Source organism: Nematostella vectensis, chromosome 2 (genome assembly GCF_932526225.1).
Source record: "Nematostella vectensis chromosome 2, jaNemVect1.1, whole genome shotgun sequence".
Lineage (NCBI taxonomy): Eukaryota > Metazoa > Cnidaria > Anthozoa > Actiniaria > Edwardsiidae > Nematostella > Nematostella vectensis.
Genome location: NC_064035.1, coordinates 6,411,796 through 6,431,112, shown reverse-complemented (window position 1 = coordinate 6,431,112; position 19,317 = coordinate 6,411,796). Strand labels below are relative to the sequence as shown.

The 19,317-nt window shown below is 40.1% G+C and overlaps 4 protein-coding genes across 8 annotated transcripts in view; 2 read left to right on the top strand and 2 right to left on the bottom strand.

The window, feature by feature from the left end:
• LOC5517949 (outer dynein arm-docking complex subunit 2) overlaps positions 1–3,458 on the bottom strand; it is a 42,295-nt gene extending 38,837 nt beyond the window's left edge. Inside the window, exon 1 of one of the 4 annotated variants that reach the window (XM_048724266.1) lies at positions 3,166–3,458. The gene's annotated coding sequence lies outside the window, so the exon portion shown is untranslated. Of the gene's footprint in view, positions 1–2,182; positions 2,569–3,165 lie in introns of those variants that run through there. The other 3 variants (XM_048724270.1, XM_048724269.1, XM_048724265.1) reach the window with 3 other exon arrangements.
• Positions 3,459–5,170: 1,712 nt separating this feature from the next.
• On the top strand, positions 5,171–8,365 carry LOC125558744 (cell surface glycoprotein 1-like). Its single transcript, XM_048720419.1, has 2 exons — positions 5,171–5,221; positions 5,665–8,365. Exons 1-2 carry the CDS (start codon positions 5,171–5,173, stop codon positions 6,691–6,693), a joined length of 1,080 nt encoding a protein of 359 aa, XP_048576376.1. The 3' UTR covers positions 6,694–8,365.
• LOC116601563 lies at positions 7,684–17,599 on the bottom strand. 2 transcript variants are annotated; one of them, XM_048724271.1, is made up of 17 exons: positions 16,890–17,599; positions 15,262–15,428; positions 14,990–15,066; positions 14,042–14,205; positions 13,562–13,680; positions 13,344–13,450; positions 13,021–13,123; positions 12,196–12,282; positions 11,854–11,944; positions 11,279–11,440; positions 10,925–11,006; positions 10,570–10,657; positions 10,399–10,499; positions 9,822–9,963; positions 9,324–9,407; positions 8,927–9,036; positions 7,684–8,364 (listed from the first exon to the last, which is right to left on the bottom strand). In XM_048724271.1, the coding sequence occupies exons 1-17, from the start codon at positions 17,224–17,226 to the stop codon at positions 8,316–8,318; spliced, it is 2,070 nt and encodes a 689-aa protein (XP_048580228.1). In that variant the 5' UTR covers positions 17,227–17,599; the 3' UTR covers positions 7,684–8,315. The 2 variants fall into 2 exon arrangements, with proteins under 2 accessions (XP_048580228.1, XP_048580229.1); XM_048724272.1 differs by lacking the exon at positions 9,324–9,407 and having other exon boundaries at positions 16,890–17,267.
• Positions 17,600–17,727: 128 nt separating this feature from the next.
• LOC5517888 (protein O-linked-mannose beta-1,2-N-acetylglucosaminyltransferase 1) overlaps positions 17,728–19,317 on the top strand; it is a gene marked incomplete in the record, with an annotated part of 6,544 nt that continues 4,954 nt past the window's right edge. Inside the window, 2 exon segments of the mRNA XM_048724273.1 lie at positions 17,728–18,433; positions 18,999–19,063. Of these exon segments, the coding sequence (XP_048580230.1) occupies positions 18,121–18,433; positions 18,999–19,063 (378 nt within the window).

Below are 19,317 nucleotides of genomic sequence, written 5' to 3'. Positions count from 1 at the left end.
GACAACACAATATATCATTTTGTTCCTCTTTGTCAGGTAATGATTTTTTGAAATTTGGTCATAATAGCTCCAATGGTTCAAAAGTTACGTAAGGGGCGCCGAAAGAGCCCCCCCGGTCAGAGGAAGCCCCAAAAAGCCCGGTCTGAATAGAGTTAACTCGCTAACCTACGTTTAGTTGGCGTAACACAGGCCTACCAAACTTTGTGGTAGAACTTAAATTTCATAAAATAAAGTTGCCGACAAAAAGGACGTTACACAAAAACAATGTAGGGATCAAATGTCCTAACATTTCGCTTTGTTATGCGGACTTCGTTGCGATGCTGACACGAAATTTGTGCTGGACAAACAGAAAGTTACAATTTATACTTGAAATGAATCTGTCTCGCTAGTGTCACCAAACTCGAATCCTGCAAATGACATTTTTGGCAATGAAATGGAGTAATTACAGGCGATGTAGAGGTGTTTTGGGGCTTCTCTGCGAAAATAAAATCACCAAAGGTAAATATTTAAGTTGCTATCTTTGAACTACTGTGGGTATCCTGTGTGAATTTTACTTGTCAAACCAGTTTTTCACTCACTTAATCCAGGGTTAGTAAATCGGGGGATTACTTGGCTTTCGGGAACGGTGAGTTATCCGTAGGTTAGCTAACCTACGATTAGCGCATTTTAATCCGGGATTAGGCGCTGATCTAGGGTGAAGTTAATCGACCTTTTAGAAACCGGCCGCAGACTGCTATACAATTTGCCAATAATTCATACGTAAACAAAACAAACATTTGAAATGTAAGAGCAAAAAAAGGGACACAGGAGGGGTGGTTAGGGGAGTCTAATTACCGCAATACCGCACAAAATTTTCGAAAATATCGCATAGCGCACAGAAGGACGAGGTTTGAAGAGCATGCGCGACATCCCGTTAACACCGCAACACCGCAATATTTTTTACAGCAATACCGCCATTTAAAAAGCAAAATCTCGCATCTCGCAGTGTTTTGAAATACCGCATTCACCGCATGTTTTTTTTTGCTCTTTTACCGCAACCTCGTACAAAAAAGGGCAAATACCGCAATACCTAAGTGCAATCTGCACTTAAACGCTAGGCGGCAATTTTGTATAATAATTACTAGCTGCCCTGAAGTCTTTTCGTGCATTGCGCCGGACAACTTCCAGCCCACATGTTACCCGTTAATAAAGTAAAAGATGATGAAAATGCTATAAATTATAAACTAGTCGATCCCAGTTCCTCAGAGTGGATATCTTGTGTCTCAAAAATAGAGGATTTATTTCAACCGTAATTACTACGTAAACTGAAAGTATATATACAAAAGGCAACTCAATTGAAAATCAGTTTTGAAACACGCAACTTCCGAAATCAAAAAGCTAATGACAGTCAAATTCTAACCTCTAAAAACACAACTATCTGGAGTATAGTCGCAAAATGATTATCATCTTCGCCGAAAACGTGGATATAGTCGTATCCAAGTCCACTACTTAAATCGCACAGTAGTACTGTGGAGACTGTAGGTCTTGGTCTAGTAAATAGCCCACGATTATTCCAAAATCACCATGGAATCTTTTCTTGGGGGTTAATGCAGGGCTGGTGAACGATTAAAAGCCCACTGCAAATTTCATCAAATCATGACTGTCCCTTTGGACTTAAAGTCATTTGAAAGGCTTAAGTTTGATTTTGAGTCTTTATTTTGTTTCGATGCAAGCGGTCATCTATACATATTTAAGGTAACGTCACCGCGGACTTCCTCTCTTGATAAAATCACCCTGTTTTATTTTTGTTTGGAATTAAACATCAAGCGTTTCTTTCATCTAAGCGTTGATCAATGTCTCCCTTCAATACGAAAGAAAAGATCCGGAACTGTTGACAACTCATACCCTTGTAAATAGCAGGAGATAGTAGATATTTTACGAATTGCGCGCCCTGATTCCCCATCGTTGAAAATATGAATGTTCATACAGAAGCGAGGCAAGATGAATACTTCAACTAACAGTTACATGAATTGGATTAAAATTTAAGTCCTCATACACACGTATCACGAACAATATCGATACAAAAAAATAAATGGAAAATAAACAGAAGTTCTGGCGATTCCAATTTAAATTTTTGAGGCCATCCAAAGGGGGCGAAAAAAGACGGATCGATCGAGAATCGATCGCCGGAAGCAACACTTACTTGTTTTTGAGGACCAACGACCATCTATGCTTGCAAATGCCCTTACAAGGTTCTCATTCTCTCGCAAAAAAATCCATTGTAATGAGCTAACAGTTATTTGACCCCAAAAAGCTATCACTCGTTTGGATGAATGATGACGCTTGGTTCTAGCGAGACATGTGATGTTGGTCAGTTCGCTGTTCGTCCTGTTATCGTCCAATGTTTAGGTAAAGCTCAATATACCACCGACGCACGAAGTCTTGAAGACAGGTTTGTAAGATGCTGTTTATGTTAGCGCCGCCTCCTAGATTCTGTGATTAATCGCACACGTGAAATAATCAATGAAGAGCCCCTCAACGATTATCTCAAATGTTGTATTAGCGCATTCACTACTATGAAGAGTTAGAGGAAATCTTTTCGAGCGTGCCATTATATTTAAGGGCTATCACGGATGAGAGGGAAACAAACGCACTTTCGGTGACGACAGTAACTTAGGAGTTATTGCGTGATTTTATGCACTTTGGCCCTACTACAAGAACTTTATATCTTTCGTATCTCGTATTTTGCGGGAACCGCTGCGAGCTTTTAATGGCTTTTGTATGACATTGGTCGCTTGGTAAATACTTTGAAATTCAACAAATGCCCTCGTTTTAGCCTTATGAGCTTAGTCCAATATATAAACCAGAATTTCAATGTTCTTTATGGTCATTGTTGCCATAGGAACACGTGAAGATGAACTAATGACATGAACAAGTGTTTTCCCTTATTCCAATGTCATTTCACAAGCTCCGCAAACGAGGAAACGAGAAATGTCCTCAGTACTATACAAATACGCGGACCAGCTATCGTTTGCACTACATACTGTCTACTCTACGTATTTTTCCTTCTGAGCGATTTTAAAAATTAGGATGTCTTATTATTTTTTTCACGCGAACTCGAGTTATAAAAAATCTTAGCTTGTAACTACCAAGAGTACACCTAGATATCTATGTAAATAATCTTACCAAAAACAAGGCCAGTATGGGAGCGAAAGTTATTGTTTCCTCTATCTCCTTGACCGGCCCAAGAAATACCCGATCCGTATTCCACTGCAGGCTGGTTCCAGTTATCTTGATCTATTATTATTATAAGCGTTGCAATAAAGATACTTATAGGAAAAAAAGAAAAACATTAGAGAATTGAGTAGCAAATACAAAGTAATATACGCGTATTGCTTTTATGTAAAATAATATAAACACGTTAAAAGACTTACCGTCGGTATGGGGTTGAGTCTTTACTTCTTGTGTTAATTAAAATGAGTATTTTGGGAATCTCCTTTAAGTTCGCGTCATTTGTTCACAGGAGGTTACAAACATTGCATAACATTAGAACTCTTTATTATGAACTCAATGAAGATCAGCATCAGTGACAGTCTTATTATATTCTTCTATTGTCTTATTAAATTTTGATATTTCCTACAACTGCGCTTACGTAAAAAGGGCCAGTGTTGATGGTAAAAAAATAGTGTTGATGTAATGTCAAGATTTAAAGGGTGCGTTAGCGCTTGACACTTTTTTCACTAAAAGTATATTTTTTGATAATGTATGGATACGAAGGATCAATATCTAGTCTCACTTGATTATAGGGGAGTAATTAAAAACTCTACGGGTTCAGTTTGGTTTAAAACAGTCAAAATGGTAATTTTCATCACCGACGTTCTTGAACGTTTTAAGGATTTGTTTTTACAAGACGCAAGTCGGAAGACCTGCCAAGAGCTATGCCTGGGTTCACAAAAATGATTGTATTAAGAAATGCATTCCTTCTGTGTTGAAAAAAACATCCGTGTTTATGATTATTATTCTGACTTTGGTATGTATACCCCCCTAGACATCATGACAACACATGACATAATACAAAACAGGGGGAAAGGCTTATTTAAGGTATAGTAAAACTGCTCATAGCTGTTCATCCAATGATGTCATGACTTTAGCCTTGCGTATTTAACAATTATTCGTGACTTGAATAGTTATGAATAATCCCCTAGACGCGTGTTTTAGTATACTCTAAAAAATCTTCGATATTTAAAGGTTATCTTTAGAGTTGTAATACGCGACGTATAGTCCTCACATGACGTATGGTCCTCACGTGACGTATAGTCATCACATGAAGTATGGTCCTCACGTGACGTATGGTCCTCACGTGACGTATAGTCATCACGTGACGTATGGTCCTCACGTGACGTATAGTCATCACGCGACGTATGGTCATCACGTGACGTATGGTCATCATGGGACTATGGTTATCATGTGACTATGGTCCTCACGTGACGTATGGTCCTCACGTGACGTATGGTCATCACGTGACGTATGGTCCTCACGTGATGTACGGTCCTCATGTGACGTACGGTCATCACGTGACGTATGGTCATCACGTGACGTATGGACCTCACGCGCGGTATCAGAATATGTTAAGCAATCTAATCTAAGGCTGGTTTTCATATATTATCGCGCGCGCTCGGATGGAAACTCACCCTGCGATCATATGGGAACCACTTTGCGAACAGAATGCGATCGATTGCGAGGAAAAAACAAGGTAAAAACACAGGCGCGTACCTTGCGCATACCCAGGATTGGCTATGTTATTTCAAATCGAAAAATGAAATTTAAATAAGGTCGAAGCGGGTTGGGAGACGCATAAATAGCTGAGCGCCTAGTAATACAAAGATCTTATCGAAATCATAGTTCCTCTTTATTTTTTCACGTATAATACATAAAACAAGGCGAAATGTCCTCTCATCAAGCTCAAGGTTGGCAGAATATCTCTGGTCTTTTCACTTTTTATTGCATCGGGACTCAGTACTCTGATGGCTTGGTGGAAGTACCTGGTGACTTACGGTCATCACGTGACGTATGGTCATCACGTGGCGTATGGACCTCACGCGCGGTATCAGAATATGTTAAGCAATCTAATCTAAGGCTGGTTTTCATATATTATCGCGCGCGCTCGGATGGAAACTCACCCTGCGATCATATGGGAACCACTTTGCGAACAGAATGCGATCGATTGCGAGGAAAAAACAAGGTAAAAACACAGGCGCGTACCTTGCGCATACCCAGGATTGGCTATGTTATTTCAATTCGAAAAATGAAATTTAAATAAGGTCGAAGCGGGTTGGGAGACGCATAAATAGCTGAGCGCCTAGTAATACAAAGATCTTATCGAAATCATAGTTCCTCTTTATTTTTTCACGTATAATACATAAAACAAGGCGAACTGTCCTCTCATCAAGCTCAAGGTTGGCAGAATATCTCTGGTCTTTTCACTTTCTATTGCATCGGGACTCAGTACTCTGATGGCTTGGTGGAAGTACCTGGTTACGACCCTGGCCGGGTAGTAACAGGGCAAATAACAGTAATAAGGAATAACTTTGAAAAAAAATATCAATCCTAAAAGTAATTTGCTTTCTCTTTCAGCGCCCCTTGTATGTCCTAAGATGCCCTGTTCTACTCCGCCACTGTCTATAGCGCTCATCAATATCTTCAGTCGAAAGCTTGGAGTGCCGGCCTTCTGTCGTAAACTCGGAACCTCGGCCTTCTGTCGTAAACTCGGAACCTCGGCCTTCTGTCGTAAACTCGGAACCACGGCCTTCAATCGTAACCTCGGAGCCTCGGCCTTCTATCGTAACCTCGGAACCTCGGCCTTCTGTCGTAACCTTGGAACCTCGGCCTTCTGTCGTAAACTCGGAACCTCGGCCTTCTGTCGTAAACTCGGAACCTCGGCCTTCTGTCGTAACCTCGGAACGTCGGCCTTCTGTCGTAAACTCGGAACCTCGGCCTTCTATCGTAAACTCGGGGCCTCGGCCTTCAGTCGTAACCTCGGAGCCTCGGCCTTCTATCGTAACCTCGGAACCTCGGCCTTCTGTCGTAAACTCGGAACCTCGGCCTTCAGTCGTAACCTCGGAGCCTCGGCCTTCTATCGTAACCTCGGAATACCGGCCTTCAGTCGTAACCTCGGAGCCTCGGCCTTCTATCGTAACCTCGGAGCCTCGGCCTTCTGTCGTAACCTCGGAGCCTCGGCCTTCTGTCGTAACCTTGGAACCTCGGCCTTCAGTCGTAAACTCGGAACCTCGGCCTTCAGTCGTAAACTCGGAACCTCGGCCTTCTGTCGTAAACTTGGAACCTCGGCCTTCTGTCGTAAACTCGGAGCCTCGGCCTTCAGTCGTAAACTCGGAGCCTCGGCCTTCTGTCGTAAACTCGGAGCCTCGGCCTTCAGTCGTAACCTCGGAGCCTCGGCCTTCTGTCGTAACCTCGGAACCTCGGCCTTCTGTCGTAAACTCGGAACCTCGGCCTTCAGTCGTAACCTCAGAACCTCGGCCTTCAGTCGTAACCTCGGAGCCTCGGCCTTCTATCGTAACCTCGGAATACCGGCCTTCAGTCGTAACCTCGGAGCCTCGGCCTTCTATCGTAACCTCGGAGCCTCGGCCTTCTGTCGTAACCTCGGAACCTCGGCCTTCTGTCGTAACCTCGGAATACCGGCCTTCAGTCGGCTTTTGAGTTCCTTCCTGCCAGCCTGGAATATCAAGCCCAAGTCGCGAAGGGTACTGCGGTCTAGCCCCCCACTCTACCTCTCCACTGGGCTCATCCCCTCCCCCGAGGGTATCTTGGTCAACGTGCCTCGTGGGATGTTGTGATCCGTTCCCCCACTCTACGCCTACACGGGGCTCGCCCCCTCCTCCGTGGGGATTATGGTCAACATGCCTTGAAAAGTGTTGTAAAGCATTTCTCCACTCCTCCCCTCCTGGGGGCTCTTGGTCCAGATGACCCATTTGCCAATTGTATAGAGCCAGTATGGTGGCTCGTCTATTTTGCGAGTCTTTCTCTTCGCCTCGTCCTTCCTCGTCGTTTGACTTAAAGAATCGCTTCTCGTCTTATACAGCATTTGGAAACGGTGAGTCTTGACAGAAAGACGTCTGACTAGCACCCGAGTCTGCTCGAAGATGAAAGCTGTTATTCCACTCGGTGTTTTCGCCTGCCTGTCCCTCGTTACAACCATCACTCTCCTCGCCATTCTCAGCCCTCCGGTCTGGCGCCTCGCAGTGGAGCGGTTCGAGCCGCGATGCACCGCTTATTACGCGGCGATGTCGCGACAAGTCCTGACGCCTCCGAGTACTGGCACGCGCGGCTAAGCAAGCGTTTGCTTCTCGCTCAAGCATCTTGATTCGGTTCGAAATATTCTCTACATCGGTATCGCAGTTTTGAAATTTCTCCATTGATGCACCGATCGGCGGCATTACATTGTACAGATAGCACGAACGGAGATACATCTCTCGTGGACTTAGCAGATCGAGTAAATAGGCAGGTTAACTCTGAGCGTAAAACACCGGAATGACACAGCAGTAAAATTCTAGAGAATCGTACTGGAGGCAAAAAAAAACACCACCTATTCACTATTTGACGTCAAGAAATCTTATGAGCGCACCGTCTTGATATGCAAAACGAGGCGGAATACGGTGTACTCGATTACACAAGAAATGCGACAAAAAATACAGTTAAACTATTTATTTTCTATAGGATATATCACATATTTACTTTTAGAAATAACATAAATATATATCGACGTTATTTGGTAAGCGTCTCTTGTTTCTGTGATAGTAGGTTAACTTTTGCTTTTATTTGTCCTACCATGAGTACTAGAACAACGATTTGAACAAAACATCACGAAACTCTAGCACAAAAAACTCACGCACACGCGAGTTCCAAACCCCTTGCTACTATTAATGAAACTACTGGTTTTAGACCAGCCTGGTGTACAGTAATTAGTACTTAAAAACAACATTATAAGTACTTAAAACAACAATTTATAAAAGAACAACTCTGGACGCCTTTGTCGTAAGGCAAGTATTTCATGCAATTTCTGAAGAAAAAATTGGCAGATCCTAGAAAGTGTTAGGCCAGCCAGGAATAAGGCGCCGTGTGAGCCATCTACGAAGCAACCAATCAGAGAAGCGACCACACGTGAACAAAAAAGGGACAACCAATCAGAGTATGCACGACATGTGAACCAAAGAGGGGACAACCAATCAGAGAAGTGGCAGCATGTGAGACGGCGCGCTTGGTAGCCAATCGGCTTTGCGATGTGGAGTAAATTGAGGTTTTGACACGCGTTGTGCACTAGTTCAGAATGGTGGCCCGGGGGGAAACAGCACATCCAGTTGGTCGAGTAGTCTAAGCGAAACAAGCGAAGAAATTTAGTTAGCAAAGTGGGCACACTTATATATTTGACTTTAAAAACAGTAAGGCTCGAACGTCTACCCCGATTCAGAAATAGGTAAATTCATGATCGAGGTTTTTCCCAGCGCCCTGTTTTCTACCCCTAGCTGTCATCAGTGGTAATTCATATGAGTCGTATGGTGGCTCTCTGTGCCTTTGACTCGAACACGTTAAATTTACGCCCACGTAATTTACAGCGCTACCAGTAAAGCAGTGAACACCGGAAATATGTATGGAATGTTTGTCTCAGCCAATCACTCGGAAGATATTCAAACAGTCAGCTAGAAACAAGTCTCAGTGTCTGAATTATTGCGTCTGATTCGTCAGATGACAATAAATATTGTATCTATATTACACCCACTCTGTTTTCTGTTTTCAAACCTGTTTTCAAACCACTCTGTTTCCACAAAGGCGTAGTACAGTACATACTACTTCAAGCTTGGGTTGATTTATATACAAGTATGAAACCATGATTCTAGAAGCTGATTGATAGCACTGAAAGAAGGGGTATCCTTACCTGTGATCGTAGATCTCGACACGGCCTCGCAGGATAGATGGACCAAGTAGCTGCCCAAGCGCCATGAAACACTCCCTCGCTTCACCAGACGTCAATTTATTCTCGCTTTTCTGCAACATTTTAAACAAAACATCAACCAACCTAAGTACGACATCGAAGAGATTTATTGTCTCTTCAACCGTGGGTGTATTATTATCTGATAGTTAGGGACAGTGTGTTGGTGGGAAAGACTTTATTGAAATTTTCTAATTCTTGCGATTAGAAAGTCTATAAGGGACTCTAGCTAAATAATTCACCTACACCGCAACTCAAATATAACAAGCTTAGTGGTTTGTCTACAACAATGACACCGTCACTCCGACACCATACTGGAGAAAAGATACGAATGTGACTGTACCAAGCTGTAGAAAAGAGTTTCCAGGAAGAGCTCCAGGTAATTCTTGAATAGTTTCTTGCCTAATCCCCTGGCTATCACGGGTACCTGTTGGTTAAATATCCGAAAAAGTTAATGGTTAAGCCTACAAAAAAGAAGATATGGTTCTTTAAAAGAAGATATGCTCTTAAATGCCTGACTAAACTATGAGGCATGTAGTGTGTGACATGTGTCCTGCTGTAGTTTACTCACCTCGAAAAAAAAATTGTATGATGCGCCGAATCTCGTAGCAGCGACAAAGAAATGTTTCTCGGATACCTGAGAAACATTTTCGTGTCGCGTCCAACAAAATTCGTCTTGTGCTACATGTTTTTGGTAGTGGATAAACTAAGAAACATTCAGGAGGACATGTTGCACACTACATGTCTCCTAGTTTAGCCAGGCATTAAGTTATAATCCATGGTTAAGCTTGTGTAAGGGGAGCAGGGGGGATTTGAGCATTGAGTGAGGGAGAGTGGTTACCTGTTTGCAGATGGTCTCTAGCAGATAAGGGTGTTGAGCATAGTGGTGATACTCGCCAGCCTTGGCTACCAAGGGAAGCACTTCCATCACTGCGCGCTGGTAAGGGGGCTGCCTTGACAACTCAGCAACCAAATTAATGCAGCTAAACAGAAAATAATTATCTTAAATCAAAGAACAGAAAACTCATTATAGACCATTATTGTAAGGCAACGACTGTAAGTGCGCTGTGATTGGATAATTGGTGGTTATGACATTCTCATATATGACACTCTCGTATATGCCCTGAAATAAAAACTTCGGTTTTGGTGCATTGACCTCGCCAATACGTCAAAAAGTCAAGTTGATATTTACGGGCATGACCTTACTTTTGGTTAGAAAGTAGTCAGTATTAACAAAATAATTTAAAAAAAATATGTTTTGCCTCATCCCATGGGTTGTACAAATTACCTAAACAAAGTACATCCAAAACAACACAAAACGCATTTCAAAATCACTATTAATGATCACTACAACACAAATAGTAAAAGTATATTGGCGAAGAAAGATGAGAAAGAATCAGCTTGGAAGGTTTGCATACCCATCAGTCTTTTCCCAAGGCTCAGCAGGTCTCTTGAAAAGGTGATCTAAGCACCCACCGCCCCGGCCCATCTTGGGGGCCAATGAGCCACATGAATACATCTAGAAAAAGGACATCAACTCAAGGTTTAAAATAATGAAACAATGGCCAAAGAATTTTCATCTATTCTACCTGTTTATTGGTGTGGAGATCCATATCATTATCTCTAAGTTTCTTGACAACTCCAAATGTAGCAGGACCTTTATCTAGCCCAGCAAATCTACAAATAATAATACATAACAATAATGTATTAGACTTCTTTGAGTACACAACAACAGATTTAGTGCATATGTAGCAAAAAGGAGGCTAACATCCATATTAATTCTTTTTTTACTATTTTCAGAAAGCTGCTGAAGATATTAGTACAAAAGGAAACACAGGTGTATCATAAAGCATTATTTTCTTGGCAGTGAAAAAAGCCTGCGGTTAAGGTGCTACCTTGAGATGCTGAAACACATTGAAGAAAACCCTCGATTGAGCCACTTACTGTTCAGTGATGGCCTCCTGGTTCTGAACCTCTTTGAGTCCTTCCCTTACTTTAGAGAAAACAATTGTTTTTGCTTCATTTCCTGAAATATATAAAACTTTATTAATTTTCATCTTTTTCCGCCAACTCTAAGTTTTGTGATAGAAAATATATTTCTTTTCATTCTTTATTCACGAAAATATGGTTATCACAAGCAGCAAGTGACAAATAACACCTATCTCCACTTGTACAAAGACCAGAGCTGCAGTCATTGTTTTAAGCTTGAGACCATCTCAATGCTTCTGAGTGCAATGAGTAAGAGAGACACAATAGCTATGTACAGTAGACAAGAAAGAAAACACAGCGAGTTCTTACCATATGCCTTGACAACATTCCCAAGTGCAATTGCAGCTCCTTGTCTGACAGATGGAATCTTGTCCTCCAAATTGGTGAAGAACAGAGGATAGAGGTCAGGCATCTTTGGCTGACACTCGTTGGGGAAACTTTGGATGAAGTTACCACAGGCAACACATGCAGCTGGCACAACATAGCAAGGAGTTTTGGTAAGATGTCTTTGCAGGCTTCCGATCTTTTTTTAATTTCAAACAAAGTTATGCCCAATAGAGAAAGTTTGCTTATGTATCACAATAAAGAAACCATTCACTGATTTCAACCAACTAGTCTTTAAAGATGTGTACCTATTTCAGATAGGGTTGATCAGGGTTGAAAACATAATAATAATAAACAGCCACTTCCTGGTCACGGAAAAAAATGAGGATGTTATCAAGGTCGACAACTTCATAGCATTCAATATAGAACTTTTGCCAGTTTGTTTGACTATTCAAAAGCTAGTAAAAACAAACTGGCAAGAATTAAATTTTTACCAATATGGCTATGTCAATAAGCCACATGAAAACATACACAAAATTAAGAATAAAGAAAGCACTTACCATCTCTGACAGGCCAGCTGTCGTCCATGAAGCAGATTATGAGCGCATCTAGTAGACTTTTAACATGAGGCCTGGTGTAGTCAGCACTCACCTGAAACACAGTAACTAACATATTGAACTTTTTTATATTAATTAAGTAGCACACCTTCAGTATTTTTGATTGGCATAACATATTAAACAAGCTTTGTTGTAAGAGTTATTATTTCAATCTAATTTACTTTACCTTCGCCCATGCACTGTACACTGCTGTAACTCAGGAGCAATACATATATTTGTGAGGTATGGTAGAAGCTCTACATCCAAGATCAGGATTTGAAATAAATGAATTAAAGTAGCAAGTACCTTAAGACCCAGCTCTGCTATACAAGCACAGGCTGCCTCTCTGACGGCATGGTTGTCTGCTTTTGTTTGGCTCACATAAAATTCAACCTGTAAAAAGAACTCTGATTAAATTTTAAAAGGCCACCACTGTATACACCCATTAAAAACATGTTAAGGGCCTATGGTACTATCTTGTTGCTACGAAACTCCATTGCTACGAAAGGGAAAAGCGCTACAATCGGTTGACTAAAATCGCCGCGCGTCTCCCAACTTGGTTCCGTGACCCAGTGGTTAGCACCTTTGGCTCGTAAGCAAGCGCTCCGGGTTCAATCCCCGGTCAAGTTCTTTTTTATTTTTATTTTTTTTTTTGAAACTCCAGTTCTAACTTTCTTTGTTCTTTTTTTTCCCAAGAGATTAAAATAAACTTTCGACATTTTGTAGAAGAAAATGCAATTTTTATATGTTTTTCGAGAAAAAAAATATATGGCGAAAAAACAAGATGTCGGCCATTTCCGCGTGAGAAAAACACATTAATTTTGAACATTTTACAGTAATTGTAAAAAAAATTATCACTCAAAATTTTGATATTACCATTCCTAACAACTTAGCGCATGGGATTTTTGATTTTTGAAGAAACGAAAAAGTTATTACCAAATATGTGGTTTCCGAAGAACATAAATATTCGCCATTTCTCACGGTATCAAAATTTCGCAAATCCGATGCGTGAAGTTTAAGAAAATAGTGATGTTAAAATATTTCTGCCAAAAAAATATGTTATTAATTACTGTACCAAAAAAAAAATTATGTTTTTAATAACTGTACCATTTGTAATAGCTTTGAACTTACTGTTTCTTTGATGTATTTCTCCACCAGCTGTTTTCCCTCCATACCCATCACCATTTTCCAACTCTTCTGTGAATAAATCCTTACTCCTTCTGCCACATAGTACCTGAAATTCCAGCCGAAGATAAAAATGATCTTACTTTGCTTTTTCAGAGATATGTCAAATGAATGACAGCTCTTTCTTCAAGACTTTGCTTCTGAGTGTACCAGACAAATATCAGAACTACATAATAGTAAAAAAGCTTTGCTTTTTTGAGCTCTGTCAAACAAATGTCACCCCCTTGTTCAAATTTACTATTTGAAACTTTCAAATAGGGGTCACCTACCTGTTTAAACACATTGCAGGGAGGAGGATTGGGTAGAACTGTTCCCTTGCAATAGGTGGCAGAGTTTGGAGAAAATGCCGAGTGGCAGTGGATGCGGCTAGACGCACCTGAAAGATCAAATAAAAACAGGAGAATGATGGAAATGAGCTAAATTAATAATTCATCTATTTGACAAAACTGTGACTGTACACATTATACAAAATCACACACATATGTACCTGGCTCCAATTGTCAGCAAGACCCTTCCTCAAATAATCAGCAAACTGCTTTCCATGTTGTACTATTGCATTTTTCTCGTAAGCAATCCTACTGCCTTGGGAATCCAAAACTTCTGATTCTAATGAACAGCACAAATAAAAGCTTATTTCGAGTGTTGAAAAATGATGAGTGGTGCAGGGAAGACAGCAAAACAGAAACAGCTTCTTTAGATCAGCTTTTGTCATCAGTGATTTCTATATTAAATACCAACAGCAAAAACAAAGAAAAAAAATGCAGAAGAATATCTAAAAGTAATTTCATTTTAGCCCTCAAAGTACAAAATAATACTGTACCACTAATCTTTTAAGCAGTATTCTAAAATTCACAATAATGTGAGACTTTTAAAAAGACCGCTCAGATTCACCAAATTTAAGATAAACTTTTAATAATCAACGATCCACAAAAGCCATGGTTGTGGGAGGGAGGGGGGGTGCTCTAACCTTGGATTCTGCCCAAACTGACAAGAGATCCGCAGAGCTGGTACCCTGTTTCTCTCACAAAGCGATTTGTATGGTTAAGTGCCTGGAATATCAGGTCCAGCAAGTCCTGCGTTATGTGCTCATTAAACTCTTCACCACAACCTTCTATCACTGACTGCAAGCATCTACAACATGAAAAAAGACAGAGGTTAAGAGCTGTATAAAAGAAAAGTAAAAAAAAAAACACGGAATTGATAATGCCCTCACTTGCACAGTTTAGCAATGTGTAGCAGTCCATAACTTTCAATTATAGTTAATAACTGTGCTCAATGAAAAAGTGTAAAAATTGTTTAAAAGACATCCACTGCGTTTTTACCAGTATATGTACAAGTATATAAGTGCAACAGAGTCTGTTCCTCATACTGTATGTACCAGTATATTAAATGCAATAGAGTCTGTATTTTATGCTGTATGTACCAAAAGTCGTTACCTCATGTTGTATGTACCAGTATATTAATTACAATAGAGTCTGTACATCATGTTGTATGTACCAGTATATTAATTACAATAGAGTCTGTACATCATGTTGTATGTACCAGTATATTAATTACAATAGAGTCTGTACATCATGTTGTATGTACCAGTATATTAATTACAATAGAGTCTGTACATCATGTTGTATGTACCAGTATATTAATTACAATAGAGTCTGTACATCATGTTGTATGTACCAGTATATTAATTACAATAGAGTCTGTATTTTATGCTGTATGTACCAAGAGTCGTTACCACATGTTGTATGTACCAGTATATTAATTACAATAGAGTATGTACATCATGCTGTTTGTACCAGTATATTAAATGCAATAGAGTCTGTACCTCATGTTGTATGTACCAGTATATTAATTACAATAGAGTCTGTACCTCATGTTGTATGTACCAGTTATTAAATGCAATACTATTATGTACCTCATGCTGGTCTCAAGGTGCTTCCATCCTGCAGTATCATGGAAGATCTGGGCTGCATCCGCGGCCTTATGCTCTTGCTATAGACAGAATCCAAACATTGAATCAGTACAAATACTAAAACAAATAGACCAAAACTCACCTAAATACAGTAATCATAATACTTATAACTGTATCATTACCAAAATTTAAACCTGAAAACAGCCCAGAAAAACCACTCATCCCACACTAACAGTTATTAAACACAAAATTAGATTCAAAGAATTCTGGCAAACCTCTTCCTGACTTGGTACCAGCTTCTGCATAAGGTGTTCATTGGAGCCCACTTCATCTGCGGGGAGTTTTCGCTCTAGATTATCAGCAACGCTTCTGATGATCTCTTCTTGGCAAGCTAAATAGACTCCAGGACCCTTGACTTTACACAAGGCCCCCAATAGCTCACCTGAAAATACAAATTACAGAAAGTAGGAATTTTTGTAAACTTTGATAGTTTTATAACATGATACTAAAAGTACAGAGTAAGCCAAAGGGCCTGTCTAGATGAATATGATGCATTCACAGAACTTTAGCCCACAGTACATGTGGCTGCTTTTACTCGCAAAGCAAATCGTCATCATATCTATGCAACCCCAGGGATTATCATGTTCTGAATACGATTATAATACATTTGAAAAAAATAATTTTGACAGCTCTTCTGCAGTATGTTTATGTTACCAGCATGCTAAAACCTACTTCCAAGACTCAACTTATACAAAACATAACATTCAATCTCCTTGAAATTACTGATATCCAAGTGCATATTCTTCATATGTGTATTAAATCTGCTTTTGTTTAAATGCATTCTTTGTCTGAGTTTGTCTGAGGATTATTGAGAAATATTATATTGTTAGTGCGACTTATACAAAACATAACATTCAATCTCCTTGAAGTTGCTGATATCCAAGTGCATACAGTATTCTTTATTTGTGTATTCAATCTGCTTTTGTTTAAATGCATTCTTTGTCTGAGTTTGTCTGAGGATTATTGAGAAATATTTTATTGTAAGTGCTTTTTGGCTTTCAACATTCGGAACAAACTTGGACAACTGCATTTTCTAACATATAGCACAAGCTAATACATCTGAGGAGATGTCATAATCTCCTGTGAAGAAAAGGAGGAATTTGATACAAAATTTAGCCTTTCTCAAACGATAAACAAATTCATGTAGCCTGTTGAACGGTTCACAAAGACATTATCATTTAAAAAGGTAGATATAGCCTTCCCCTGTTCTTCTTAGATAAAGCCTTCTCCTGTTTATTTATTCAAAATAACTTTTAAATCTTTTCAAAGGTTAACACTATCACGAATAAATGGAAATGCTGTACACATTTTTTCACTGTACAAAATGTTTCAAACCACTCAAGGTCCTCACATGGTTCTTTCTGAGCCAAACAAAATATCCAAGTGGCCAACCAGAGATACAGTTCCTCTCTTGAACATATGGAACATTGTTTGTAAAATTAGCAAACACATGTGTATATGTTCTATAGTGTCACTGTAATTATACTGTATATTTTCTTGCTTAAGCCATGCCATCATGTAACACAGTCATCCCTAGCATAACGTAGATGCTACAAAAGGATTCGTTACACGACTTAAACCACCACACGCGGGCTAACTGGAACCCGATTTTATATGAAAGTCAACCTGGAGCAAGAGACAGGGCTCGGCTGGCAAGGGACCAGAAAGGGCAGCAGTAAAGTGGGATATTTACAAAGGAGAGAATATTGGGTCTGCCTCTAGCCTGCGTACACCCGGTAAACGCAAGCTGAACCTCTGGTTATAACTATTTTCGGCTGCACGCAGGCTAGTCTGCCTCCCATTGAACAAAATTTTCTGGCTACATATGGCCATGGGAAACTACCTGAAGCAACACGAACTCTCGCCTCTTCGTCATGCATTAGAGATAATGTAAGCTTTCTGGTAGTTTCCTGAAACTCTGCCGACCCGAGATCCGCCAGGATGACGAGCTTTGCTCCGACTAAGCCACCATACTTCTGTTCCCATCTGTCATTAGACTTGACAAAAGCGATGAGCGCTTTCTGTAGTTCAAGGAGGTGTTCCGGAGAATTTCTCACACCCTCTGGGTTATTTAACTCTTGCTCCAAATCGTTAAGTCCTTTGTCTCGGTCTAGCTTAGCATGTCCGCAAAGGAGATTCAAGCATTTCTCTAATACTGTGCTCCATTCGTTGTCAGCCATTTTGTTTCCCTAGTGCGCAATAATATGCGCGGGCTCAGGTGTCGGGAAACAGGGTTACCAAATCAGTTATAATAAACAGTAAACAGGTAAACAGGAACAGGGAGCACTCATGCATCTTGTGGAACACTTACGCTTCAACATTCTGAAAACTCAGCTTTAGACAGTGCTGTATGGTTAAGGGAATAACGGTCTGATCTATAGGTAGAGGGAGACAAAGAATACATCAAATAAGCGACCAGGGTATTATCCGAGTAAAAGTAACAAAAAAATTGTTCTTGTTCGTGTGTTTCGAGCGCAAAAAAATCTCGCCGGTTTTCTCTGTTTCTGTCGGTTTCCTTTCGCTCAAAACACACGGGAACGCTTGCTACGCAGGCTAAAAAATTTGTTGTAAAGGAGCTTTGATGTCGTTTCGAGTTAGCTATAACGGGCAAATCGAGTTTGACAAGCCGCAGTTTACGGGGTTCTAATTTCCATAGCACCAAAACAAAATCAAATATTCAAATGTAAAGTTCGAGCAAGCAAATCGGATACAGCTACTGTCTAATATAATCTGAATATATTATACACATCCGAGTGTTGAATTCAGCGAAAGGCAGACAGTCGTAGAGCCAGCCTTGATCGAAATAAAACACAAACGCGAGGGAAGAAGGAAAAGGCAAGAAAAAAGGAAACATAAAACGACATGTGAAAAAAATACAGTTAGAAAGCTGCTGAGTTCTATACAACGGTAGCGATCGGGGACAACTACTCCAACTGAGAGTAGCGACGGTATCCAAGACGTGAAAAAATGTCCAACGCGACACACCAGCCACGAGTCAAAATTTGGCTTGTTGAGCCGTGGACAGGCAAAACACCGACACGGCCCTCTTCAAATAACATGAATATTTTGGAGGGATGCTTAAAAATTCTGTTTCTTCAAGTTATTACCCGCTAGAGGTCTCACAAGGGACGCCTGGTTTTAAAGTCGAAAGAAGCAGCGGGGCAATGAATAAGCTTATTCAGTATTTATTATTTGCTGTAGTTCTTGTGACATTCATTGCGAATATTCTTTTTATTATGGAAACCACTTTTCAAATGAGGGAAAACGTTCAAATTATCAATAGAGGAATCCCAGTGAATGTTCCCGAGTCTGCAGTACGTCAAGACAAAGGGAGTGTTGTAGGGGAGCAAAGAAAAGAAGAGTCATCAAGAAACAAGATCTCACCAGGTTTTTTATTTTGATTTGTTTCACTAAAAAATATGACTTCATCTTTTGGCTTTTATAATGTAGATAGGTACTATGAACACTATTTTCATAACATTATTGAATTAATGAATACACAAGAAAAACTTTAATAATTGATTCTGCCGGCTTGATTAGTTAAAGCATACCCGGTCACCCGCTAGCATGCTCGAGGATTCAGCACGCAAAGTACGCTGGATCCTCGAGCATGCCGCTAGCTCTGAGAGCATTGAAGTATGTCATATTTCTAAAAAAAAAACAGTTTTGCAATTTGTCATTCTAAACTTTGTAATACGATGTAATACTTAAATCTACGTTTTAGGGGTAATTCTTTCTTCTGTATCTTAGGGTAGCAATTTTCAGGTATTTTTAATTTTTTTTTTTTTTCGAATTTCGCGACAAGCATCCCTATCACTACCCCCCCCCCCCCCCAAAAAAAAAAAAAAAAAAAACAGCTTGTGTTCATAATTTGTTAGATATTGCTGTTGTGGATGAGAGACACTAAAGGTTGCTTGCGGTCATTTGTTTGATATTGTTGCTCTGTTGCAGGGGACATTAAATATAGAAGTCTATTCAAGTAAACAGAACATTACTATCTCCGTAAACGAGAAAAAGGTGAGAATCTGAATAGCCCATAGGTCAAATAATAACTAGCTACGCACTAAGCGGTGGGTCGGGACCTAAAAGTTGTGGATGCTTTTTCTTTTTTCTTTCGATTGAAATCATTATTTACTTCTTAACCCTAATTGTTGAATTTTTAAAAACTCAAATGTTACGAGTCCATAATAACTGAATAAGGGCTGGGGCTCGTCTCTCGTAACACCCGAGAATTCTCGGGCCCGAAAACGTTTGAAAAGCTGGCTAATTTC